General features: G+C 39.4%; 1 protein-coding gene across 2 annotated transcripts in view; it reads left to right on the forward strand.

The window, feature by feature from the left end:
* RASGRF2 (Ras protein specific guanine nucleotide releasing factor 2) overlaps window positions 1-19,426 on the forward strand; it is a 205,917-nt gene that overhangs the window by 51,548 nt on the left and 134,943 nt on the right. For both annotated transcript variants that reach the window (XM_077817129.1, XM_077817130.1), the window contains exons 3-9: window positions 3,209-3,356; window positions 4,268-4,357; window positions 5,807-6,060; window positions 7,492-7,571; window positions 8,068-8,261; window positions 10,374-10,483; window positions 12,558-12,676. In XM_077817129.1, coding sequence (XP_077673255.1) covers window positions 3,209-3,356; window positions 4,268-4,357; window positions 5,807-6,060; window positions 7,492-7,571; window positions 8,068-8,261; window positions 10,374-10,483; window positions 12,558-12,676 — 995 coding nt within the window. The remainder of the gene's footprint in view (window positions 1-3,208; window positions 3,357-4,267; window positions 4,358-5,806; window positions 6,061-7,491; window positions 7,572-8,067; window positions 8,262-10,373; window positions 10,484-12,557; window positions 12,677-19,426) is intronic.

Consider the following 19,426-nt stretch of genomic DNA (forward strand, 5'->3'; position numbering starts at 1 on the left):
TTTCCCTGATCACTCAATCAGGGGAAAGGGAGAAAAGCCTGTTCATACTCCACTGTGGGTATGTTTTAGGGGAAACCAATAACTACTCCCCATATCTTTAATTTTGATGGTGAAGGAAATGTTGCTTGGTTTGGAAATTGGTGCCATCATTTCTTACAACTCTAGCTAGTAAATAGGACAAGCATCATAAGTACACTTCAAAAGAACAAACAATTTTCAGTCCTTTTTCACAGGTCTATATAGCGAAGTCCTTGTTCCTTAGTGGAGCATGCCTTACAGGGGGATAGTGGAAGTCTAGACTGACATATAGCTCACTGTGGGATGTACATAATTATTCATGCAAGATAAAGTTTTTCTAGGCATTCCTCTAAAGGAAGGAGTGTTAGCAGATGAACAAAATAAAAATAAAATAAATATCACAATTTATAATCCAACTCTGTAATTTATATAGATTGTGACCATAGCAACTGCTAACAGTGTTGCTTTGCTCTGCCATTTAATGTAACTTTGAGCTGAAAAGAAACATAATTTTCTTTAATTCTTAATTGAACAAATTCAACAGTAAAACTTTATGAAAGGGAAAAAATAGAAAATAGGGGCTTCTTACTTATCCCTATATATGTTTGAGTTCCCTAAAGCTATTCTTTCCATTGTTCAGGTTAATTCCCATTTTTTTTTCTTACATATAACATAAACACAGTTGTCATTAAACATGGGAGGAGAATAAAGGATCGGGGCTTAATTTTCCTTTCACTTACATGAGCTTTTCATCAATGCTATTCCTTCTGATTCACATAATTGTAAGGGAGAGAGAATTGGGGTCTTAGTTATTGCTTCTATTTCAGACACGTTTAACTGCCACAGATGCTTTTTGACACTTAAGAAGAAGACTGACTACTCTAGAGTCTGCAAAATAAATTCTTGAAAACTGAAAAATAGGTGCACTACTACAGATTATTTTTAATGGCTGTATCTCATTTCAACTATTGTTCATTCCACTAATAATATATGGGATGTTTCCTGATTGATTTCCCCAGGAATACATATATTGTGATATTAATTATTGAAAAAAGCCCAGCGCTGTTTGGATGGGTGGTTATTGTTATACTATTATTATGATGATGATTACAATAATTAAATGATAAAAATAAACACTGTAGAGAAAAGTTTCAACATTTTAAATCCTTTTCATAAAGCATTAAGAGAAAAAAATCTTGTTTTATGATGGCTTTGGGAAAGCCCTCCAATTAATTTAAATATGAGCTTTTTTCCAGGTCAGCAATTTAATGTAATAGCCATATTCAGTGTTGGCGCCCTCCAGTACATGACTCCATTAATTTTTAATGAATTGACAATAAATACATAAAAAAGAGTAAAGTCAGAGAATATGCATATTTTAAGTTTTTCTTTTTATATCAAGTCCCAAAAACGAAGAAAAAGTATTCATTATTAAATGATTGTTGCAAAATAAGAGAAGTTTAAACATCAGAAGACATTTAGTCAAAATAACTTGGTATTGCCCTTTCTACCCCATACCCTTTGCAGACATAAGAGTGGAAGGAATTCAGTACTCAGCATTTTGAGTGAGAGTTCATAGACAGAAATAAATCACAATCAAGTAGAACAGCACATACTAAAGATTCTCAGTGGTAGCAGATGACAGAACAAGGAGTAATGGCCTCAAGTTGCAGTGGGGGAGGTTTAGGTTGGATATTAGGAAAAACTTTTTCACTAGGAGGGTGGTGAAGCACTGGAAAGCGTTACCTAGGGAGGTGGTGGAATCTCCATCCTTAGAGGTTTTAAGGCCCGGCTTGATAAAGCCCTGGTTGGGATGATTTAGTTGGGGATTGATCCTGCTTTGAGCCGGGGGTTGGACTGGATGACCTCCTGAGGTCCCTTCCAACCCTGATATTCTATGATTCTATGATTTAGTGCTCCCTCGTGCAAGATTTTCTGCAGTCTGGCTATGATCTGGCAAAAGACTTAAGCAAGTGCTTTACTTTAAGTACCAGTGCTCTCATTGACTTCAGTGGGACTATTCATATATTGAAAGCCAAACACATTAGGATTGTTTCTACCATATGGAACCTATGTTGGCATAGCCATGTAGAGACAGTCTACACCAAGAAAAGGAGGTTTCTGTTGGTGCAGGAGTACCAGGTCCCTGAATGAAGTTAGCTACATCAGTGGAAGCATTCTTCTGTTGGCATAGCTAGGTCTACACTGGGGTTTTTGTAAGCATAGCTATGTTGCTCAGAGGTTTGGTTTTTTCCACACTCTGACTGATGTAGCTAGGCCAATTTAATTCTTAAGTGTAGACCGAACCTAAGTACTTTGCTGGATCAAGGCCAGAGTGCACAGCACCTTGCAGAATCAAGCTTTCCACACATCTCTAGTACCTATTTAAGTGAGGTTGAATCACATGGAAAAAAAAAAGTCACGTGAAGAGATTGTATAGGAAGAACTGATTTGAAAACATGACACCATGAAAATTCATTTTCTTTTTACCCAGAAGATGAGTATGGTACTGCCAGTAAGTGTTCTGGTCATGGCATATGGTCTGGCTTAGAGATACAGTCCCTTGACAGAAAATAATATGGAGCAGGAATAAATTACTAATACAGGAGTTAAAGAAAAACAATAATGGCATAATTTCTGGATTAGTTTTTTAAAAGATTCTATTGCTATCTCAAACTTGTTGAAGAACAAAATATTGAAAACCAAATTATTGGATAACTACAATAAATATGGGAACAAAAACTTCCTTCATGATTAAGGGCATGTTACCAGAGTGATAGGTACAGATGGATAAAAATAGTCCTGGAATTAATGCCAAATACTGAAAGCAGCAGATAATTTTTTTCATTAAATGCTTTGTTTTTAATAAAGTTCCTGGGCTTGTCCTGAATATAAGGAGCTCAGATAAATGACTCTGAGATTACCTCCCTCTCTGATGGGGCGAACAGAAACCTGCAATAATTATGATACATACACCTTGTGTAAAAATACTGAATGTTAAAATATAATTACACATTAGAGATTTGGCTGCATTATGATTAAACTATGAATTATATATTAAGCAAAAGAAACACAATATTGTGAGGCTCTTTTACTCATCACACAAGATAGGTTTAGTCTATCAATACTATATAAAAAGATATGGAAGTCAGCATTTGGCTTATTTACTAATTAATATTTTTCTCCCTAGTTACTCAGACATTCTGATTGAGAGAGAGGTCTTAATGCAGAAGTATATTCATCTAGTTCAAATTGTAGAGACAGAAAAGATTGCAGCCAATCAGCTTCGACATCAACTTGAAGATCAAGACACGGAAATTGAAAGACTAAAATCTGAGGTATTTGCATGCAATCACATTACTAAAGTGTCAATGATTTAGTATAGTTTGATTACTTTGTTATCTCTATTGCATAATGTCCCTATTCTTGCAATCTTTGTGGACCTATAATAGGTCAGTAAGGAAAATACTCAATAGTCCCGTTAAAAACACTAGGTCAGAATTTTCCTTTTAAAGTTAATTACTGAGTGATTATTTAGTTTATTTAGTTGCCTTATTGGCAGAGTATTTTAAAAGACCCATCACTTTGTGATTTGGATTCTGCTATTCATATTATTTACTGTGTCTTAACAGAATGCAGTTGAAAAGCATTTGTTTGGTCCTCAACACATTTTTCTCTGGCTTAATTTTGTTGTGATTCAGCATTGTAATCTATACCGGTGTAGTCTGTTCGTATAAAATAATGCTTGATTGGATAAGGGATTTTCATAGGTTCTAAGGTCAGAAGGCACCATTGTGATCATTTAGTTTAACCTCTTGTATAACACACATCATAGAATTTCCCCAAAATAATTCCTAGTGCATATCTTTTAGAAAAACATTCAATCTTCATTAAAAAATAGTTAGTGATGGAGAATCCATTGTGGCCAATGGTTAATTACTCTCACCATTAAAAATTTACACCTTATCTCCTGAGGTGGTAGAGTCTGGAAGAAGCACTCAGTCTCTGGAGGAGGAAGCACCTCCTAATGCTATTTATGTTTCCTCTGGCTGGAGCAGGAGCATCACTGTTTGTTTCCAGAGAGCTGTGTCCAGGCCTCCTCACCCAGAAGGATGTTTATAATGCTGTACAGGCGTAAGAGGCCCCCAGAAGATCCTTGAAAGAGAACAAAGTGCTACATATTAGATACTGTAACTGAACATTTCTAAAATCTTGAAGAAAACATTAATGGTATTCTTGTTTTTGTCAGATTGTAGCTCTCAATAAAACTAAGGAACGAATGCGGCCTTATCAAGGCAACCAGGAAGATGAGGATCCAGACATAAAAAAAATTAAAAAGGTAAACTGTCATGTACCCTGCTTGGGGGGAGAAAATGGAGATAAATATACCTGTGTTGGTTTACTGTACAATTAGTTTTGCTTTCATTGATTGTTTCCTAGTTTGCTATACTCAAGTGTAAAGCTGTTCATTTCACCCTGTCTGTACCTAAACCAGTTAAGTCACAGCAGCTTTTAACATTTCCGTTGTATGAAAGCAGAATATTTAGTTACATATTACTTAATAGGGTAATCTTTACTTGCTACGTACATGATCATTTTTGACATAAACGAGTTACATAGATGTAATATTGTTGTGACTTCAGAGCAGTTAGGAACATTTGGACTCAAGCAATAGGCTATTTCCTTGTTGGTGAAGAAATATGTGACTACTTTATCCACCATTTGTGCAGTTCTTACAGAACATGATTTTGAAGAGGGTTGTTTGGTAGCAAAAATAGAGTTCAGCTTATGTCTCATTACTGCAAATAGTACACTGCTTTTGGAAATTCAGAAAACAGTTTGATATTAGTTTTCAGCTTGATCTTTTTGGTGGTAATATCTTCAGGATGCTGTAGACCAACATTCAAAAGGGCCTCAATCCAGTCTTTATTTGGACCTTGTATACTTAGCATATGCAACAGTGCATGAGGAGTTTTTAGTATCATTTCCTGTGCATGCAGGTAACTGTGCTCCAGCAATGTGCCTTTGGGGGTTGCATACGCAAAATTTTACAGACACACACACAAATATAAGTTATATTTTGAAATTTTGACTCGTGCTTACCACACCCATTAATGATACTCCTTTGTGTTATGACTGTGTACTTGGGTTTTCACTCAGCCTTTCTGGGTGTGGTAGTCCAGGAGTCATTCTGGACTAACTGTGAGTTGATGCCACATTGTCTGGGTTTCCCTTACTACCTGCACGGGCCTTTATAATGAAAGCTAGCCACAACCCTAGGTACAGAGAGACTACTGCTTTTCTACAGTAAGGTCATACAGTTGCTCAGTAAATACACATCTTGATAGTTGTATTAAATTGGGTTTATTTTTAAACTCATTTCTTGAAAGTAACATGTTCCCATATGAGGTTTTAGATTTCCCTTGGAAGAAGGTGTAACTGCATATGGCACCTGAGCTTATGTTAAAGGTACCAGTACATATCTGTGATACTTTTCCAATCTAAATTCTAATAGCAAATTTTACTGAACAACTATAGTATTTGCTCTAATAAATGGATATCTTTAAAATGTACATGCATGGCAATCAGAGAGCAGTAAATCATTGGAGGCCTTGGCAATTAACAAGGGAGTCTGCACAGCATATTCATATATTTTGAAATGAAGATATATGTGATACAAACAGCTCTTGCCATGATGAAAAACCGGCTTAATTTCTTTGTTTGTTGTTAACTTTTTGAACGTGCTTCTCATTACTCTCCTTGTTGTTCTGTATTTGATCAATTTTAGGTTCAGAGCTTTATGCGAGGCTGGTTGTGCAGAAGAAAATGGAAGACAATTGTCCAAGATTATATTTGTTCTCCGCATGCAGAAAGCATGAGAAAGAGAAACCAGATAGTTTTTAACATGGTCGAGGCTGAATCTGAATATGTGCATCATCTTTACGTTCTTGTAAACTGTTTTCTCAGGCCCTTAAGAATGGCTGCAAGTTCAAAGAAACCACCTATTAGTCATGATGATGTTAGTAGCATTTTCCTCAACAGGTAGTTGATTTTTGTCTACTTCATCACATTGTGCTTCAATTTTACAGTAGTAAAGTTGGTGGATAACATTTTGTCCTGACTTTTATCGTATGCAACCTCACTGAAGTAAATCATGTTTCCTGGGGTATAAGTCGGAGCACGATCTCTCCCCTGTTTTAAATTATACCTGTTTGACCTCTCTGCACACATTCTACTTTTTCCTCTGCTGAAGGAGGAAAGTAGAACTGTCTCTTCATGATGCACTGGGGAAGAAACTTCTCTGTCCTTTCCTTCTTTTTCTCAAGAAAGCAAGACAAAGCTTAACGCATTCACATGGTCCTGGTAGATCCTAGGGATGAGCATGCTGAATTTTGTTCATATTTTCTTTTGTCCTGCCTAAAGAACCGCTTTCTCACTTGCCTGTCTCTCCAGATCAGCTTTCCCTACAAGGAAGAATGATTCTTTGCACCAGGCAGCTTGACACTATAGCACCCAGATACTGTGATGACAAACAAGTGCATGAAAAATGGGCAGATAGTCAAACTGAATTAGGAGTGGGGTTGGGTGTATGCCTCTTATTATAGATGCAATCTTGGTGGCTTGTAAGGCATTTATTAGAGTGCATGAGAATGGCTGTGATCAGTAAACAGTTTGAAACAGTTGAGGCAGTACTGCATAGTACTCCAACTATCGGTTAGTTAGTAACCTAGCTTTCTGGCTTTGTTAATTCTGAGAACCAAGTGCTGTTCTGGGACCTTTGAAACATGCACAGGCCACACTACTTGATCTTTCATGCTGATTTCCTTGTTCTGCATGTTTCCTCCCTAATGTCTGCAAGTCAAACAGATAAATTCAGAGGAGGAAATCTTAATTATGAGCAGTTTTGTTTATGTGCCCTGCAAGGTTTCCTTTCAAGACCAAAATGCATTATCACATAAATAGCTCTAGTGAGTTATATTGTCATTGACCTAAGATGGGCAATTTTAAAGCTCACACTGAAGAAAAAAGCAATAAGGTATATTGGCACCATGTAGACTTGAAAAACTAGACAAAACCTCAATATGGCTTTCTATGTCTTACTGCTGTGTTTAAGTTAACATAATGCATTGTCCAAAATATTCCTTCAGTTGGTACACCTGCTCAATAAAGTATGTGGAATTTGTTATTTAATAAACAATTTTAATAAAATAGCTGAACATTTAAAAGACTATATCCCTGTAATCTGCTATAGGTGTTTTTATAATGACTTAGATTTGTACCTAAAAAAAGTTGAATTTTTAGTTATTAAATACTAAAAAATAGATGCAATATGTTGCTATAGAAACGTTGAGTTCTATAATATTGTGAGTGCACATAGTGCAAAAGTACTAATCGGAAAGGATTTTTTTTTTGTGAACTATTAGTTAGAAAATAAGGTTTGAATTTTTTATTCTTTCAATACTTCTTTTTCAGTGAAACTATAATGTTTCTTCATGAAATATTTCATCAAGGATTAAAAGCAAGAATAGCTAATTGGCCTACTTTAATTTTAGGTAAGTTGTTATTACTTGTATTCAGACAATGAGATTTTCATGTCACTTTTCACCATTGGGTGAGTTTTAAAAAAAATGAATTGTCCCTTTTATGTACTATACATTTACAGAACTAACTCTATACATATAATTGTATATGATTATTAGGGATTGAGGAAAATTGTGGGTGTCAATTTGTCAGTATTTTTTGTGGGGAATAGCAGGGCTCTTCAGAGGTATGAGGGCTCCTTTTGGAGGTCAGCCTTTGGGAGGAGGTCAGCCTCTGCCTAAAGATTAGTCTTGGCATAGTCCCTGAACTTCCCATTATCATTCTGGTGCTACTATATGGTCAAAATGGTGATGCTTTGTCAGGAGAGGGGACCAAAGTTTGTATGACTCTATGAATATAATGGAAATAGAGCTGATCATAGTAATGCCGCTTCGATAGAGCTGACAGAATTTTTTGTGTAAGAGATGGATAACCAGAAAAACAGTGTTGTCTTGATTTTTTTTCTAGCTGACTTATTTGATATTTTGCTGCCAATGCTGAACATTTATCAAGAATTTGTTCGGAATCATCAGTACAGTCTACAAGTACTGGCAAACTGTAAGCAAAACAGAGATTTTGACAAACTCTTGAAGCAATATGAAGCCAACCCAGCATGTGAGGGGCGAATGCTGGAAACATTCCTTACTTACCCTATGTTTCAGGTAGTCTCTACATTTTTGTGATTGCACATTTATAAAATTCATTTGCATCATTTATTGTTGCAAAAATTAAGATCTGTTGAAGGTAACTAATTGCTTAATTAAAAATACTTGCATGAAAATTAATTTAGTCATTTGTTTATCACATTATTATTCTGATATTGTTTGCATGTGGAGTGATAGTTTCAAAATTACACTCATTCCATTGCGTTCAGGATCTTGCACATGTGGAAAGAGGAATGTGGGAGGAGGAATTGTGCCTAAATAAATAAATAAATTAAAAATGGAGAAGCAGATCCTCTACCTTGATCTGCTCCAACAGCATGAAAAGGTCTGTAGTGAGCCACACACCAGCTCACTAGTGCAAGTTAGAGCAGCCCCAAGGCTGCTGTAATTCGAGCTAGTGCTGGAAGCAGGCAGATAATCAAGGAGGAGCAGTTATTAAATCCCTGACAGGACTTCATGCTTTTCAGTGATCAACTTCTGCTAAGTGTGGTGAAGAATTTATCCCAAACAACTTAAAAAAGTTTATTGTACTTCTGCTAACATGTCTTGATCTGATTGGATGAATTATTTTCATGTGTTTGCAAGGTTCTATAAACCACTAGTCTGGTTGTTTTACAGCAATTACATTTGGCATAATTATTTGCTTATCAAAATCCTGAACCTAGTTTATATAGTTTTTCAAAAGAAAGTGTTGCTGATATAAAAATACTGACATTTGTATAATCATGCTAGTTAATAGCCACATCTGCCCAAAGGGTTTACTTGTGTTAGCACCTATAGCATTCTCATTTGTCTTTGGTGAGCTCTTATTTTTAAATGTTGTAAATTTATTCTGCTGAATTGACGAAAACAGCTGGTGATCCATAAAGGGGATGTTATCTTAATTATTGATTGCTTTATTTGTATATAATATGCAGATTTGCAATCTCTCTGCTTATGAATTTTAGATGTATGGAATGTGAAAGGAAGGCATGCTCCATTGCCTAAGGCCTAAATTTCCAAAAGTGACTAGGGATTTTGGGTACCTCAATTTTTGAAACACTTTAAATTGGTCTGATTTTCAGCTGCCACTCTCCAGCCACCCATCTCTGAAGGCAGTGCTGCTGCCAGCAGCAGTGCAGAAGTTAGGGTGGCATAGTATGGTATTGCCACCCTCCCTTCTGCCAGCAGAGGTGGGTCTGACCCGGCCCCAGGACCGGCCTGTGCTGGGGAAAAGGAAGTCCTATCCCTCCACAGCCTGGTTCGGACTAGCAGCTGGAGCCCGGCACACAATAGGAGCCCCCAGCCAGGGCGCCCCCAGCCCTGCTTCTCCCCAATGCCTGGGAGCTAAAGGGGCTTTGGGCTGGCTGTGTGTGTGTGTGTGAAAGGGGTGACCACAGTGCCACCCCAGCACCTTGGGTGGTTGCTCACATGTAAGGCTGGCCCTGCCCTCCCCCAAAAAGTGAAAATTCCCCCATACCATGCCATCCTCACTTCTGTGCTGCTGGTGGCGATGCGCTCCAGCTGTCCAGCTCTGAAGGCAGCACAGAAGTAAGGGTGGCAATATTGTGACCCCCCCCCACAATAGCTGGATTTCCCAGGGAGACCAGATTTCACAGTCTGTGATGCGTTTTTCAGGGTTGTGAATTTGGTAGGGCCCTAAACATGATAAATAGAATTGGTGACCTCAGGTAACCTTAATTTGTTCAAACTGAAAAAATCTACCCAACATAAGAAATCTATACTAGAATATTTTTTGTTTTTAAGGTCAGGCTTGACAAAGCCCTGGCTGGGATGATTTAATTGGGTATGGGTCCTGCTTTTGAGCAGGGGGTTGGACTAGATGACCTCCTGAGGTCCCTTCCAACCCTGATATTCTATGATTCTATATATATAAAGGCACTTGTATTACTGGAAATTGATAAAAAAATAGACAGACTAATTTGTGATTTTTTTGAGGATTTTTCCTATACTCAGCATTCCATCTTGAATTGGTAGAGGACTTTAAGATTCTAACTGAGCAGGGACTTGGATATCGTCAGTGAGTGACTAATCTGGTAGAATTTCAGAGCTCAGTTGGCGTCATTGTTTATCATAAAAAATGCTGATGCTATATTTAATTTGTTTAAGATTCCTAGATATATTATAACTCTTCATGAACTTCTGGCTCACACACCCCATGAACACGTGGAAAGAAAGAGTCTTGAATTTGCTAAATCTAAACTAGAAGAACTTTCAAGGTAAGTTTTGTTCCATATATATACTAAGCTTGAAAGGAAAGCTCTGAAATAAAGAAACAATTAATTATTTTATCCTTTAAAATTTTTTTAAATTAAAAATTTGTCTCTTTTTCTGCCAAGGCAAAGCTAAGATTTTTGCTGGTTTTTTGTTTTGTTTTTTTTTTTGCCATGAAAATTGCCCAGCCTTAGGTATGAGTGAAGCATTTGTCTTTAACTAAAAAAAAAAAACCACGTGTTTTTTCCATAGTTAACAAAAATAACAATTTCATAATTAATAATAACAGAAGTGATCAGGGTCTTGCAAACTTCTCAATTCTAAATTTGTGTAAACTTTTATAAATATTAATGATAATATCAATTTTGACATGTTCTTTTATGTGATGGCAGCTAAAAAGGTCCATGTATGCCAAATATTTTAGGTACAGTGCTTGAATATATTTTCAGAATTACTGTTCCCTTGAGATCTTTGCAAAGTGAGTCTCTTCCACTGCAACCTGAAAATTTCATAACTGCCTCTCTGCATAAATCTGGGGGTACATTTTGCCATTTTCTCTTGGGAACACAGCTTTTTGCTACATACATGGCTAAAGTGCACAAAGTCTAAATTATGAATTTTCCTGAATTTCCCCATGTGACAATGCCACTATTTTCCAGTCAAAGCAGCTTTTTAGCTGTTAGAAGAGTTTGTTTTATCATGTGGAAACGGTTGACATTTACTAGGTAGAGAGACCACCCCACTGGTTTCCATGAGTTTTTTCTCCCTACCAAGCCGAACTCCATCTACAGCCTGGCTCCTGAGTTTTTTTCAATTTATATTCTGCCTTAGACTCAGGCATATGCCTTCAGCTCCTCATGGAGCACTCAAATAGCCCTGTCTTGAGGGCATCTGAACAGAAGCAGAGTCCCCTTCCCATTTCAGGATAGGCAGAAGAATCTCTTATGGCTAGGTCTGTGGTAGCAGCAGCAGACTCTGCATCATCCCATGCCTCAGGTGAGGAGTTTGCTCCCACCAGCTACTCACTAGGCAGCCAACATTAGGAGCTCAGGCTGCTTGCACCCCCTCTACTATCAGGGCAGACAGTGCCTATCACAAGAACAAAACACTTGAGACAGATTTAGTCACATCACTTAATGCACTGCTGGAAGGCTCTCAGATACCACAGTGATGAGAATGGTATAAGAACCTATATAGAAGAATTCCCAAGCAGCTTTCTACCAACCCTGTTGTCCTTAGTGCTTCACCTCCTAGATTAGTAAAAGCTCCAATGGGGAAGACGTTTTATGCGGATTGGTGTTTGTGGGCTTTGCAGAGGTTTAGAAGTGTTTGGATGTGTTTACAAGAAGTTTGGATGCTCAGAGGGTGGTGATTTGCCAGACTGGAGTAGGGAGGGCATTCTGACTCTGATTCAGGAAAGCATCACTATTCAGCGCAGCACTTAAGCATGTGCCGAAGTGCAGTCGTGAATTGGAGTCTCTATGCATAGGGAAAAGGTATAGGGAGCGGGGTGGGAGAAGGAAACAAATAAGGCATTGGGTCTGGCATGGTTGGAGTAAATAAAGGTGCAAAATGCTCCATGAGAGAAGATCCGAGCTACGAATTGGAGCAGAGATGTGGAAGACCTTGAAGTCACGGCCAAGGTGACCTAAATTGACTAGGTAGAGAGGGCCAATAGGAGGGTGGCCTGATCTGATGAACAGGAAAGATGGTCTTAGTAGCTGTAGAAAGCTCAGGTAGATAGCATTAATGAGACTTGGCCAAGATATGGTCATTCAAGACTTTGGTGAGAGCAGTTTCAGAAGTGGTGAAAGTAGAGTACCTGAACTGGAATGAATCTATGAATGAAGAGAGGAGGTTGAAGCAAAGGTTGTAAAACTTATTTTTCTTGTTAGCAGCTACTTTTATTACTACTTTATGCTGACCAGCAGCTTGTATCAAAAACCAAAGTGTGACAGTTCTTGAGGTGAATTCTTGGGGAAGCTAGTGATTTTTACATTTACTTTGATAGCAATATATATGAATATTGCAAAATACGTTTCAGGGAATTAAAAATCCTCTTTGTACTGTGCCTGACAGGGTGATGCATGATGAAGTGAGTGACACAGAAAATATCCGGAAAAATTTAGCCATAGAAAGAATGATAGTAGAAGGTTGTGATATATTACTAGATACCAGCCAAACTTTTATACGTCAAGGTAAGGCTTTTTCTTAATATGTGTGTGTGTGTATATATAAAATATTGAAAAGTGTGTATTAAAAACAGCAGAATTAATGTTGGCATCATTGGAAAGATGATACTGCTGGTGCCCAGGGTCACAAGGTTGATGTCCACATACGATAAGTGACAGGTTGCCCCTATGACAAATAGTTTTGGGCTACAGTTGAGCCCCACTTCTGTGCTGTTTTTTTCAGGGGCCATGAAAAACAGCAGCACAATAATAGTAAAGCACCCGTGGGAAAGTAGCGTACATACAGACTGGACAATCATCTTCAATGGACCAGAAATTATCTGCAGCTCCACGGAGAACAGGTCTGTCTGGCCAATTGATGTTGCAGTCTCAGATGATGCCAACATTCAGACAAAAACACAAGAGAAGCTAGAAGTACTTGAAGCTTTGTCAAATGGTGGAGAGATTGTGAGGAATGAAAACAGCTGTCTACTGTTCCCATTTTTCATTTGTGCTTCGGGAACAGCTCAAAATGCTATAATTTAATTTCTTGATAACCTGTGCTGCTAGATGGATACTTCACTGACAAATGGCCAAGAACAGATATTACAGTATGACAACATTATATACGTGTTTGAGTTTTTGAAGACAAGTATTTTGTTTCACAGAATACTGTTTTGGGCTACAGTAAAAGCTCAGTGTACATGGCAGAAACATTCCTGCAAAAAGAAACTGTGAAGAATGAGCATACTGCATAAGAGTACAGATTCACTTGTATGTAGGAGTTTGCAACATAAGAGAGAGAGACACTGCATCCTTTGTATTATTATTTTTGGAAAGAGTTTCCTTTGAGGTTCATGTATAGTAATGATGGACGTAATGGTAAAATTCCACATAATCTTGATGAAAATAAAACTTTAATATGGCACCTTTTATGGAAAATGTTGGCATCAGGTTGGAATTATCAGTGTAGTGGATCTTGTATTAATGATAAGCCAACAATATTAAAATAAACTCAAGAAAAAATTGGTAAATGAAACTTATTTTTTGTTAAACCACTAAATATTTGTAAGTGATTATCTCTGAATCATTAGCACCAAGCAAGCAGATCTTTATGCTGACCTAGAGATCTGTAGTGCAGGATTTTTGGCTTTTCATATGCATAAGCATCTTTGTAGTCCAAAAAAGGTGATATTCAGGGAAACTTAAGAATGCAATTTAGGTGCATCCCTTAAAATTAAGACCAGTGGCCTGAGGTGTGGATTCACATTACACATTTTAGAACTAAATTTGACAGCTGTGAAAAGCACATAAGCCCTTTGAATATTGCTGTGTGTGTGTGTGTGTGTGTGTGTTTGTGTGTTTAATAAATTCTGGAAGTCTAATGTATTGTGTGTGTATAATATGTGGCCTTACCAAGTAAATAGGGATAATAATATCAAGGGATATTAAAGATAAAGATTCTTATTACAACAGTCACTCTGAAATCTGTGTAGGTTTTGGAAGGATTTTTCATAATTAAATATGGATGTTTGGCATAATTCTATGCTGTTGGTCCCAGGATATTAGAGACAAGGTGGGTGAGGTAATATCTTTTATTGGACCAACTTCTGTTGATGAGAGAGACCAGCTTCAGGTCTGGCAGAAGAAGAGCTCTGTATAAGCACCACAGCTTGTCTCTCTTACCAAGAGAGGCTGGTCCAATAAAAGATATTGCCTCACCAAACCTGCCTCTCTAAAAATGCTGTGTATGTAAATTTAGGGAAGTATCTGCAAGAAAAATATTAAACAAAATATATTGGACAAGAAGTTGTATCTTTCATTGTATCTAGTGCCAAAAACAGTTGTGAGACATGAACTTCCTTGACTGACACTAGTCTAAGTATTGTGTGAATTCATCCAGTGAAGTGAGCTGTAGCTCACAAAAGCTTATGCTCAAATAAATTGGTTAGTCTCTAAGGTGCCATAAGTCCTCCTTTTCTTTTTGCGAATACAGACTAACACGGCTGCTACTCTGAAACCTGTATAAACCATGTTATTCTTCAGTGTACTTACAATATTTTGGTGTATATATCTGAATTATTTCATCTGTTTCATTAGTAATTGCTTATCTTGTTTTGTTTATATGCCTAGAAATTTGTCAATAAAAAGTAAATATAATAAACCTACCATGAGAAGAAGTCTTACTATATTTACTCATATGGTGTTTTTAATAAGAATTGAATATAACCCATCTTTTTTTTTTAAGTAAGCCAATGAAACCCTTGATTATTTCTGGAGAAGAATAGTTATTCTGAAAACTGTGCATGATGCAAGAGAATTATCTCACCAAAGACTAGGTTCCGATCTCTGATCTGAAAGCTTACATCGTCGCGTATCTTGTAAAATCATCCGCTGTGCATGATATTGTATGGTATCAGAGATCAGAAATGAACTGTGGAAACAAAAACAAAAAAACCGTCCTCATTTCTCTGTATCATTTGGTTTCCTGCTGTCCATGTCACAAAAATAGCCTGTAACAGTTGATGCTAATTGGGTCTTTGTTGGTAGTCTCAGCAGACAGACCAAGGACTGAATGTGTCTGGAGAATGAGCTAGCTTCTCAACCTGTAGAAGTGTTTCCTCTAGATCAATGCTGAATACATTTGCAGAGAAGCAAGAGGGAAACTTGTATTGATTCTGCTGGCACAATACTGTACAGATTCTCTGGCTGTTGGCCACTGCTTCCAGTCTGGCACCTTTCTCTGCAGTCTGTCTCCCATTGTTGCCCTCTGCTTTGGTCTGTGTGGGCCTGCATGGAGACAGTCTTCATGGCACACAGAGGGGAAGAAGCTCCTCCATTCTATGGCTTCCATACACAGAACCACCAACAGACATAAATGTTGGAGAAACCCTCATTCAAGTCCTTTGTCCCAGGGTGAACATCACCTTTGTAGAATATAATACGCAATTTAGTTTACTGAAAGACATTTAAGGACATTCAGACTGGACCTGTGGATAGGTGTGGGAGTCAGGATAACTGGTTCCTATTCCTGTGTTTGCCTCTGCCACTTCCTTGCTATTGAAACTGTAACTTGCTATAGACTCTAGCACCTAGAGGGTCCCAATATGCATTCTATCAGTGACTTCCACCTACAGGCTACTCCAGTGCCCATTAACTGCCATGCTCTTTCCAGGGCTCCCAGACTCCTTGCTTCAGATCCACTCCTCCCAACTGCCCAACTTCCTCTCTTGGCAATACTGTCGCAATTTATTTCTCCAGAGCAGGAGAAAGCAGAATTGCATTTGTAAATCAGGCAACGGCAACAGCATGGAGACTTAAAAAAAAAAATTTTTTTAAAGAAATTTAAAAAGAAAAATTTTAAAAAGAAAAATATGTCTACACTATGAAATTAGGTCGATTTTATAGAAGTTGATTTTTAGAAATTGATTTTATACTGTCAATTGTGTATGTCCCCACTTAACGCATTAAGTCGGCGGAGTGCGTCCTCACTACCGTGGATAGCATTGACTCACGAAGCGGTGGGAAGCTATCCCATTGGAATTCTGGGTTAAGTTCCCAATGCCTGATGGGGCAAAAACATTGTTGTGGGTGGTTTGGGGTACATGTCATCAGTCTCCCCTCTGTCCCTTCCTCCCTTCTTCCATGAAAACAACTGCGGACAATCATTTAGCAACTTTTTTCCTGAGTTACCCATGCAGACGCCATAGCATGGCAAGCATGGAGCCCGCTCAGCTCACCACTGCTGTTGCGAGCATTGTAAACACCTCACGCATTATATTGCAGTATGTGCAGAACCTGGCTAAGAGACAGCAGCACGAGGATGATTGTGAGGAGGACATGGACACAGACATTCCTGAAAGCATGGGATGTGGCAATTGGGACATCCTGGTGGCAGTGGGGCTGGTTGATACAGTGGAACGCTGATTCTGGGCCCGGCAAACAAGCACAGACTGGTGGGACCGCATAATCTTGCAGATCTTCCCAGTGGTTGCGAAACTTTCACATATGTAAGGCCACTTTCCTGGAACTCTGTGAGTTGCTTTCCCCCACCTGGAAGCACAGGAGTACCAAGATGAGAGCTTCCCTGACAGTTGAGAAGTGAGTGGCAATAGCCCCATGGAAGCTTGCAACGCCTGACTGCTACTGGTCAGTCGGGAATCAATTTGGAGTGGGCAAATCTACTGTGGGGACTGCTGTGATTCAAGTAGCCAGTGCAATCACTGACGTTCTACTATCAAGGATAGTGACTCTGGGAAATGTGCAGGTCATAGTGGATGGCTTTGCTGCAATGGGTTTCCCTAATTGTGGTGGGGTGATAGACGGAATGCATATCTCTATCTTGGCACTGGAACACCTTGCCAACCAGTACATAAACCGCAAGGGGTACTTCTCAATGGTGCTGCAAGCACTGGTGGATCACAAGGGACGCTTCATCAACATAAACGTGGGATGGCCAGGAAAGGTGCATGATGCTCGCAGCTTTAGGAACTCCGGGCTGTTTGAACAGCTGCAAAAAGGGACTTACTTCCCAGATTAGAAAATTACTGTCGAGGATGTTGAAATGCCAATAGTTATCCTTGGAGACCCAGCCTACCCCTTGCTTCCATGGCTCATGAAGCTATACACAGGCAGCCTGGACAGTAGTAAGGAAAAGTTCAACTATAGGCTGAGCAAGTGCAGAATGTTGGTAGAATGTGCCTTTGGACATTTAAAAGTTCACTGGCGCTGTTTGCTGACTAGGTTAGACCTCAACACAACCAATATTCCCACTGTTATGACTGCTTGCTGTGTGCTCCATAATATAGTAGAGTATATAGAGTAAGGAGGAGACATTTATGGTGGGGTGGGAGGTTGAAGCAAATTGCCTGGCTGCCAATTTTGAACAGCCAGACACCAGGGTGATTAGAAGAGCACAGGTAGGCGTGCTACGTATTAGAGAGGCTTTGAAAACCAGTTTCATGACTGGCCAGGCTACAGTGTGAAAGTTGTGTGTGTTTCTCCTTGATGCAAACCCGCCCCCTTTGTTGATTTTAATTCCCTGTAAGCCAACCACCCTCCCCGCTTCAATCACAGCTGGTAAAGGATATAAAGTCACTATTGTTTTGAAACCATGCATTCTTTCTTTATTAATTAAAAAAAGAGGGAGATAACTGATAAGGTAGCCCAGGTGGGGTAGGGGAGAAGGAGAGAAGGACAAGGGCACATTACTTATTGTAGCCACACTACAAATCAAAACTGTTTGAATGACAGCTTTCTGTTGCTTGGGCCATCCTCTGGAGTAGAGTGGCTGGGTGCCTGGAGCCTTCCCACCCCGCATTCTTGGGCATCTGGCTGAGGAGGATATGGAACTTAGGGAGGATGGCAGGCAGTTGTATAGTGGATGCAGCAGCAGTCTGTGCACTTGTTGGCTTTCCTGCATCTCCACCAGATGCCTGAGCACGTCCGTTTGCTCCCCCATTAGTCGCAGCATTGCGTCCTGCCTCTTCTCATTATGCTCACTTAATGCTTTCCTGGACTCTGCCACTGAATGCCTCCATGCATTCAGCTGTGTCCTATCAGTATGGGAGGACTGCATGAGCTCGGAAACATGTCGTCACGAGTGTGTTTTTTTCGCCTTCTAATCTGCAATAACCTCAGGGATGGAGATGATAGGGGGGAGCATAGAAACATTTGCACCTGCAGGGGGATAAAAAGGGAGAGTAAAATTTAAGATGACGCATTTCTGAGAACAAAAGGGAGACCCTTTCACAGTGAATCAACCAATTCACAGCAGACAGCACATGTGGTTTAGGTACAAGGTCGCATTTTGTTTTTTATATGGAGCGCCTGTAATGCCAGACACATAACACATGGCTGGGCAACAGAAATTCGGTTTCCAGGCAGCCATGGTAAGCCAAAAGCATGTGGGTTTGGCTTCTAATGCCTTCATAACATGTGGGAATGTTTTCAAACTGCAGCTTCCTCCTTTCCCATAGCAAGCAATGCTGGTTGGGTTTGCCATTTAAAAGGAGGGGCTGTGGTTTTCAGGTGGATGTGCAGCACACACCTCCCTCCACCCCTCTGCAAGGCTATTTGGGATGATCCTTCACCCGTCCCCCTGCCGCATGGCTATGGGAAGATCCCTTTGAGCCAAGCGCAAACAGCGCAGCGTGAACGGGGTCCTTTTATTGTTCCCTTACAAAAATTCCCTTATTTCAACCAGGTGACCATGAATGATATCACTCTCCTGAGGCTAACGCAGAAAGATAAAGACTGAATGTTGCTTGAATGCAATGAAAATCCAGGACCATTCACTGCCATGCTTTGTGCTGCAATGATTCCAGACTACTTGCTACTGGCTTGGCGTGGTAAAGTGTCCTACCATGGAGGATGAAATAAGGCAGCCCCCCCCAGAAACCTTCTGCAAAGGCTCTCAGAGTACCTCCAGGAGAGCTTCATGGAGATGTCCCTGGAGGATTCCCGTTCCATCCCCAGACACGTTAACAGTAGTTGTACTAGCCACGGATGCATCCCAAGTCTTCAGGGCAAATCAAACATTAAACACTATTGCTTTTAAACCCTGTACTGTAGTTACAAATATGCACTCACCATAGGTGCCTTCTCCACCTTCAGGGTAGAGGATCCTGCCTTGGGAGGGTATTGGCTCCAGGGTGATGAAAAGGTCCTGGCTGCCGGGGAGAACCTGGGAAGGTCATGCCTGACTAATCTAATCGCCTTCTATGATGAGATTATTGGTTCTGTGGATGAAGGGAAAGCAGTGGATGTATTGTTTCT

This window comes from Eretmochelys imbricata, chromosome 5 (genome assembly GCF_965152235.1).
Source record: "Eretmochelys imbricata isolate rEreImb1 chromosome 5, rEreImb1.hap1, whole genome shotgun sequence".
Taxonomy (NCBI): Eukaryota; Metazoa; Chordata; order Testudines; family Cheloniidae; genus Eretmochelys; species Eretmochelys imbricata.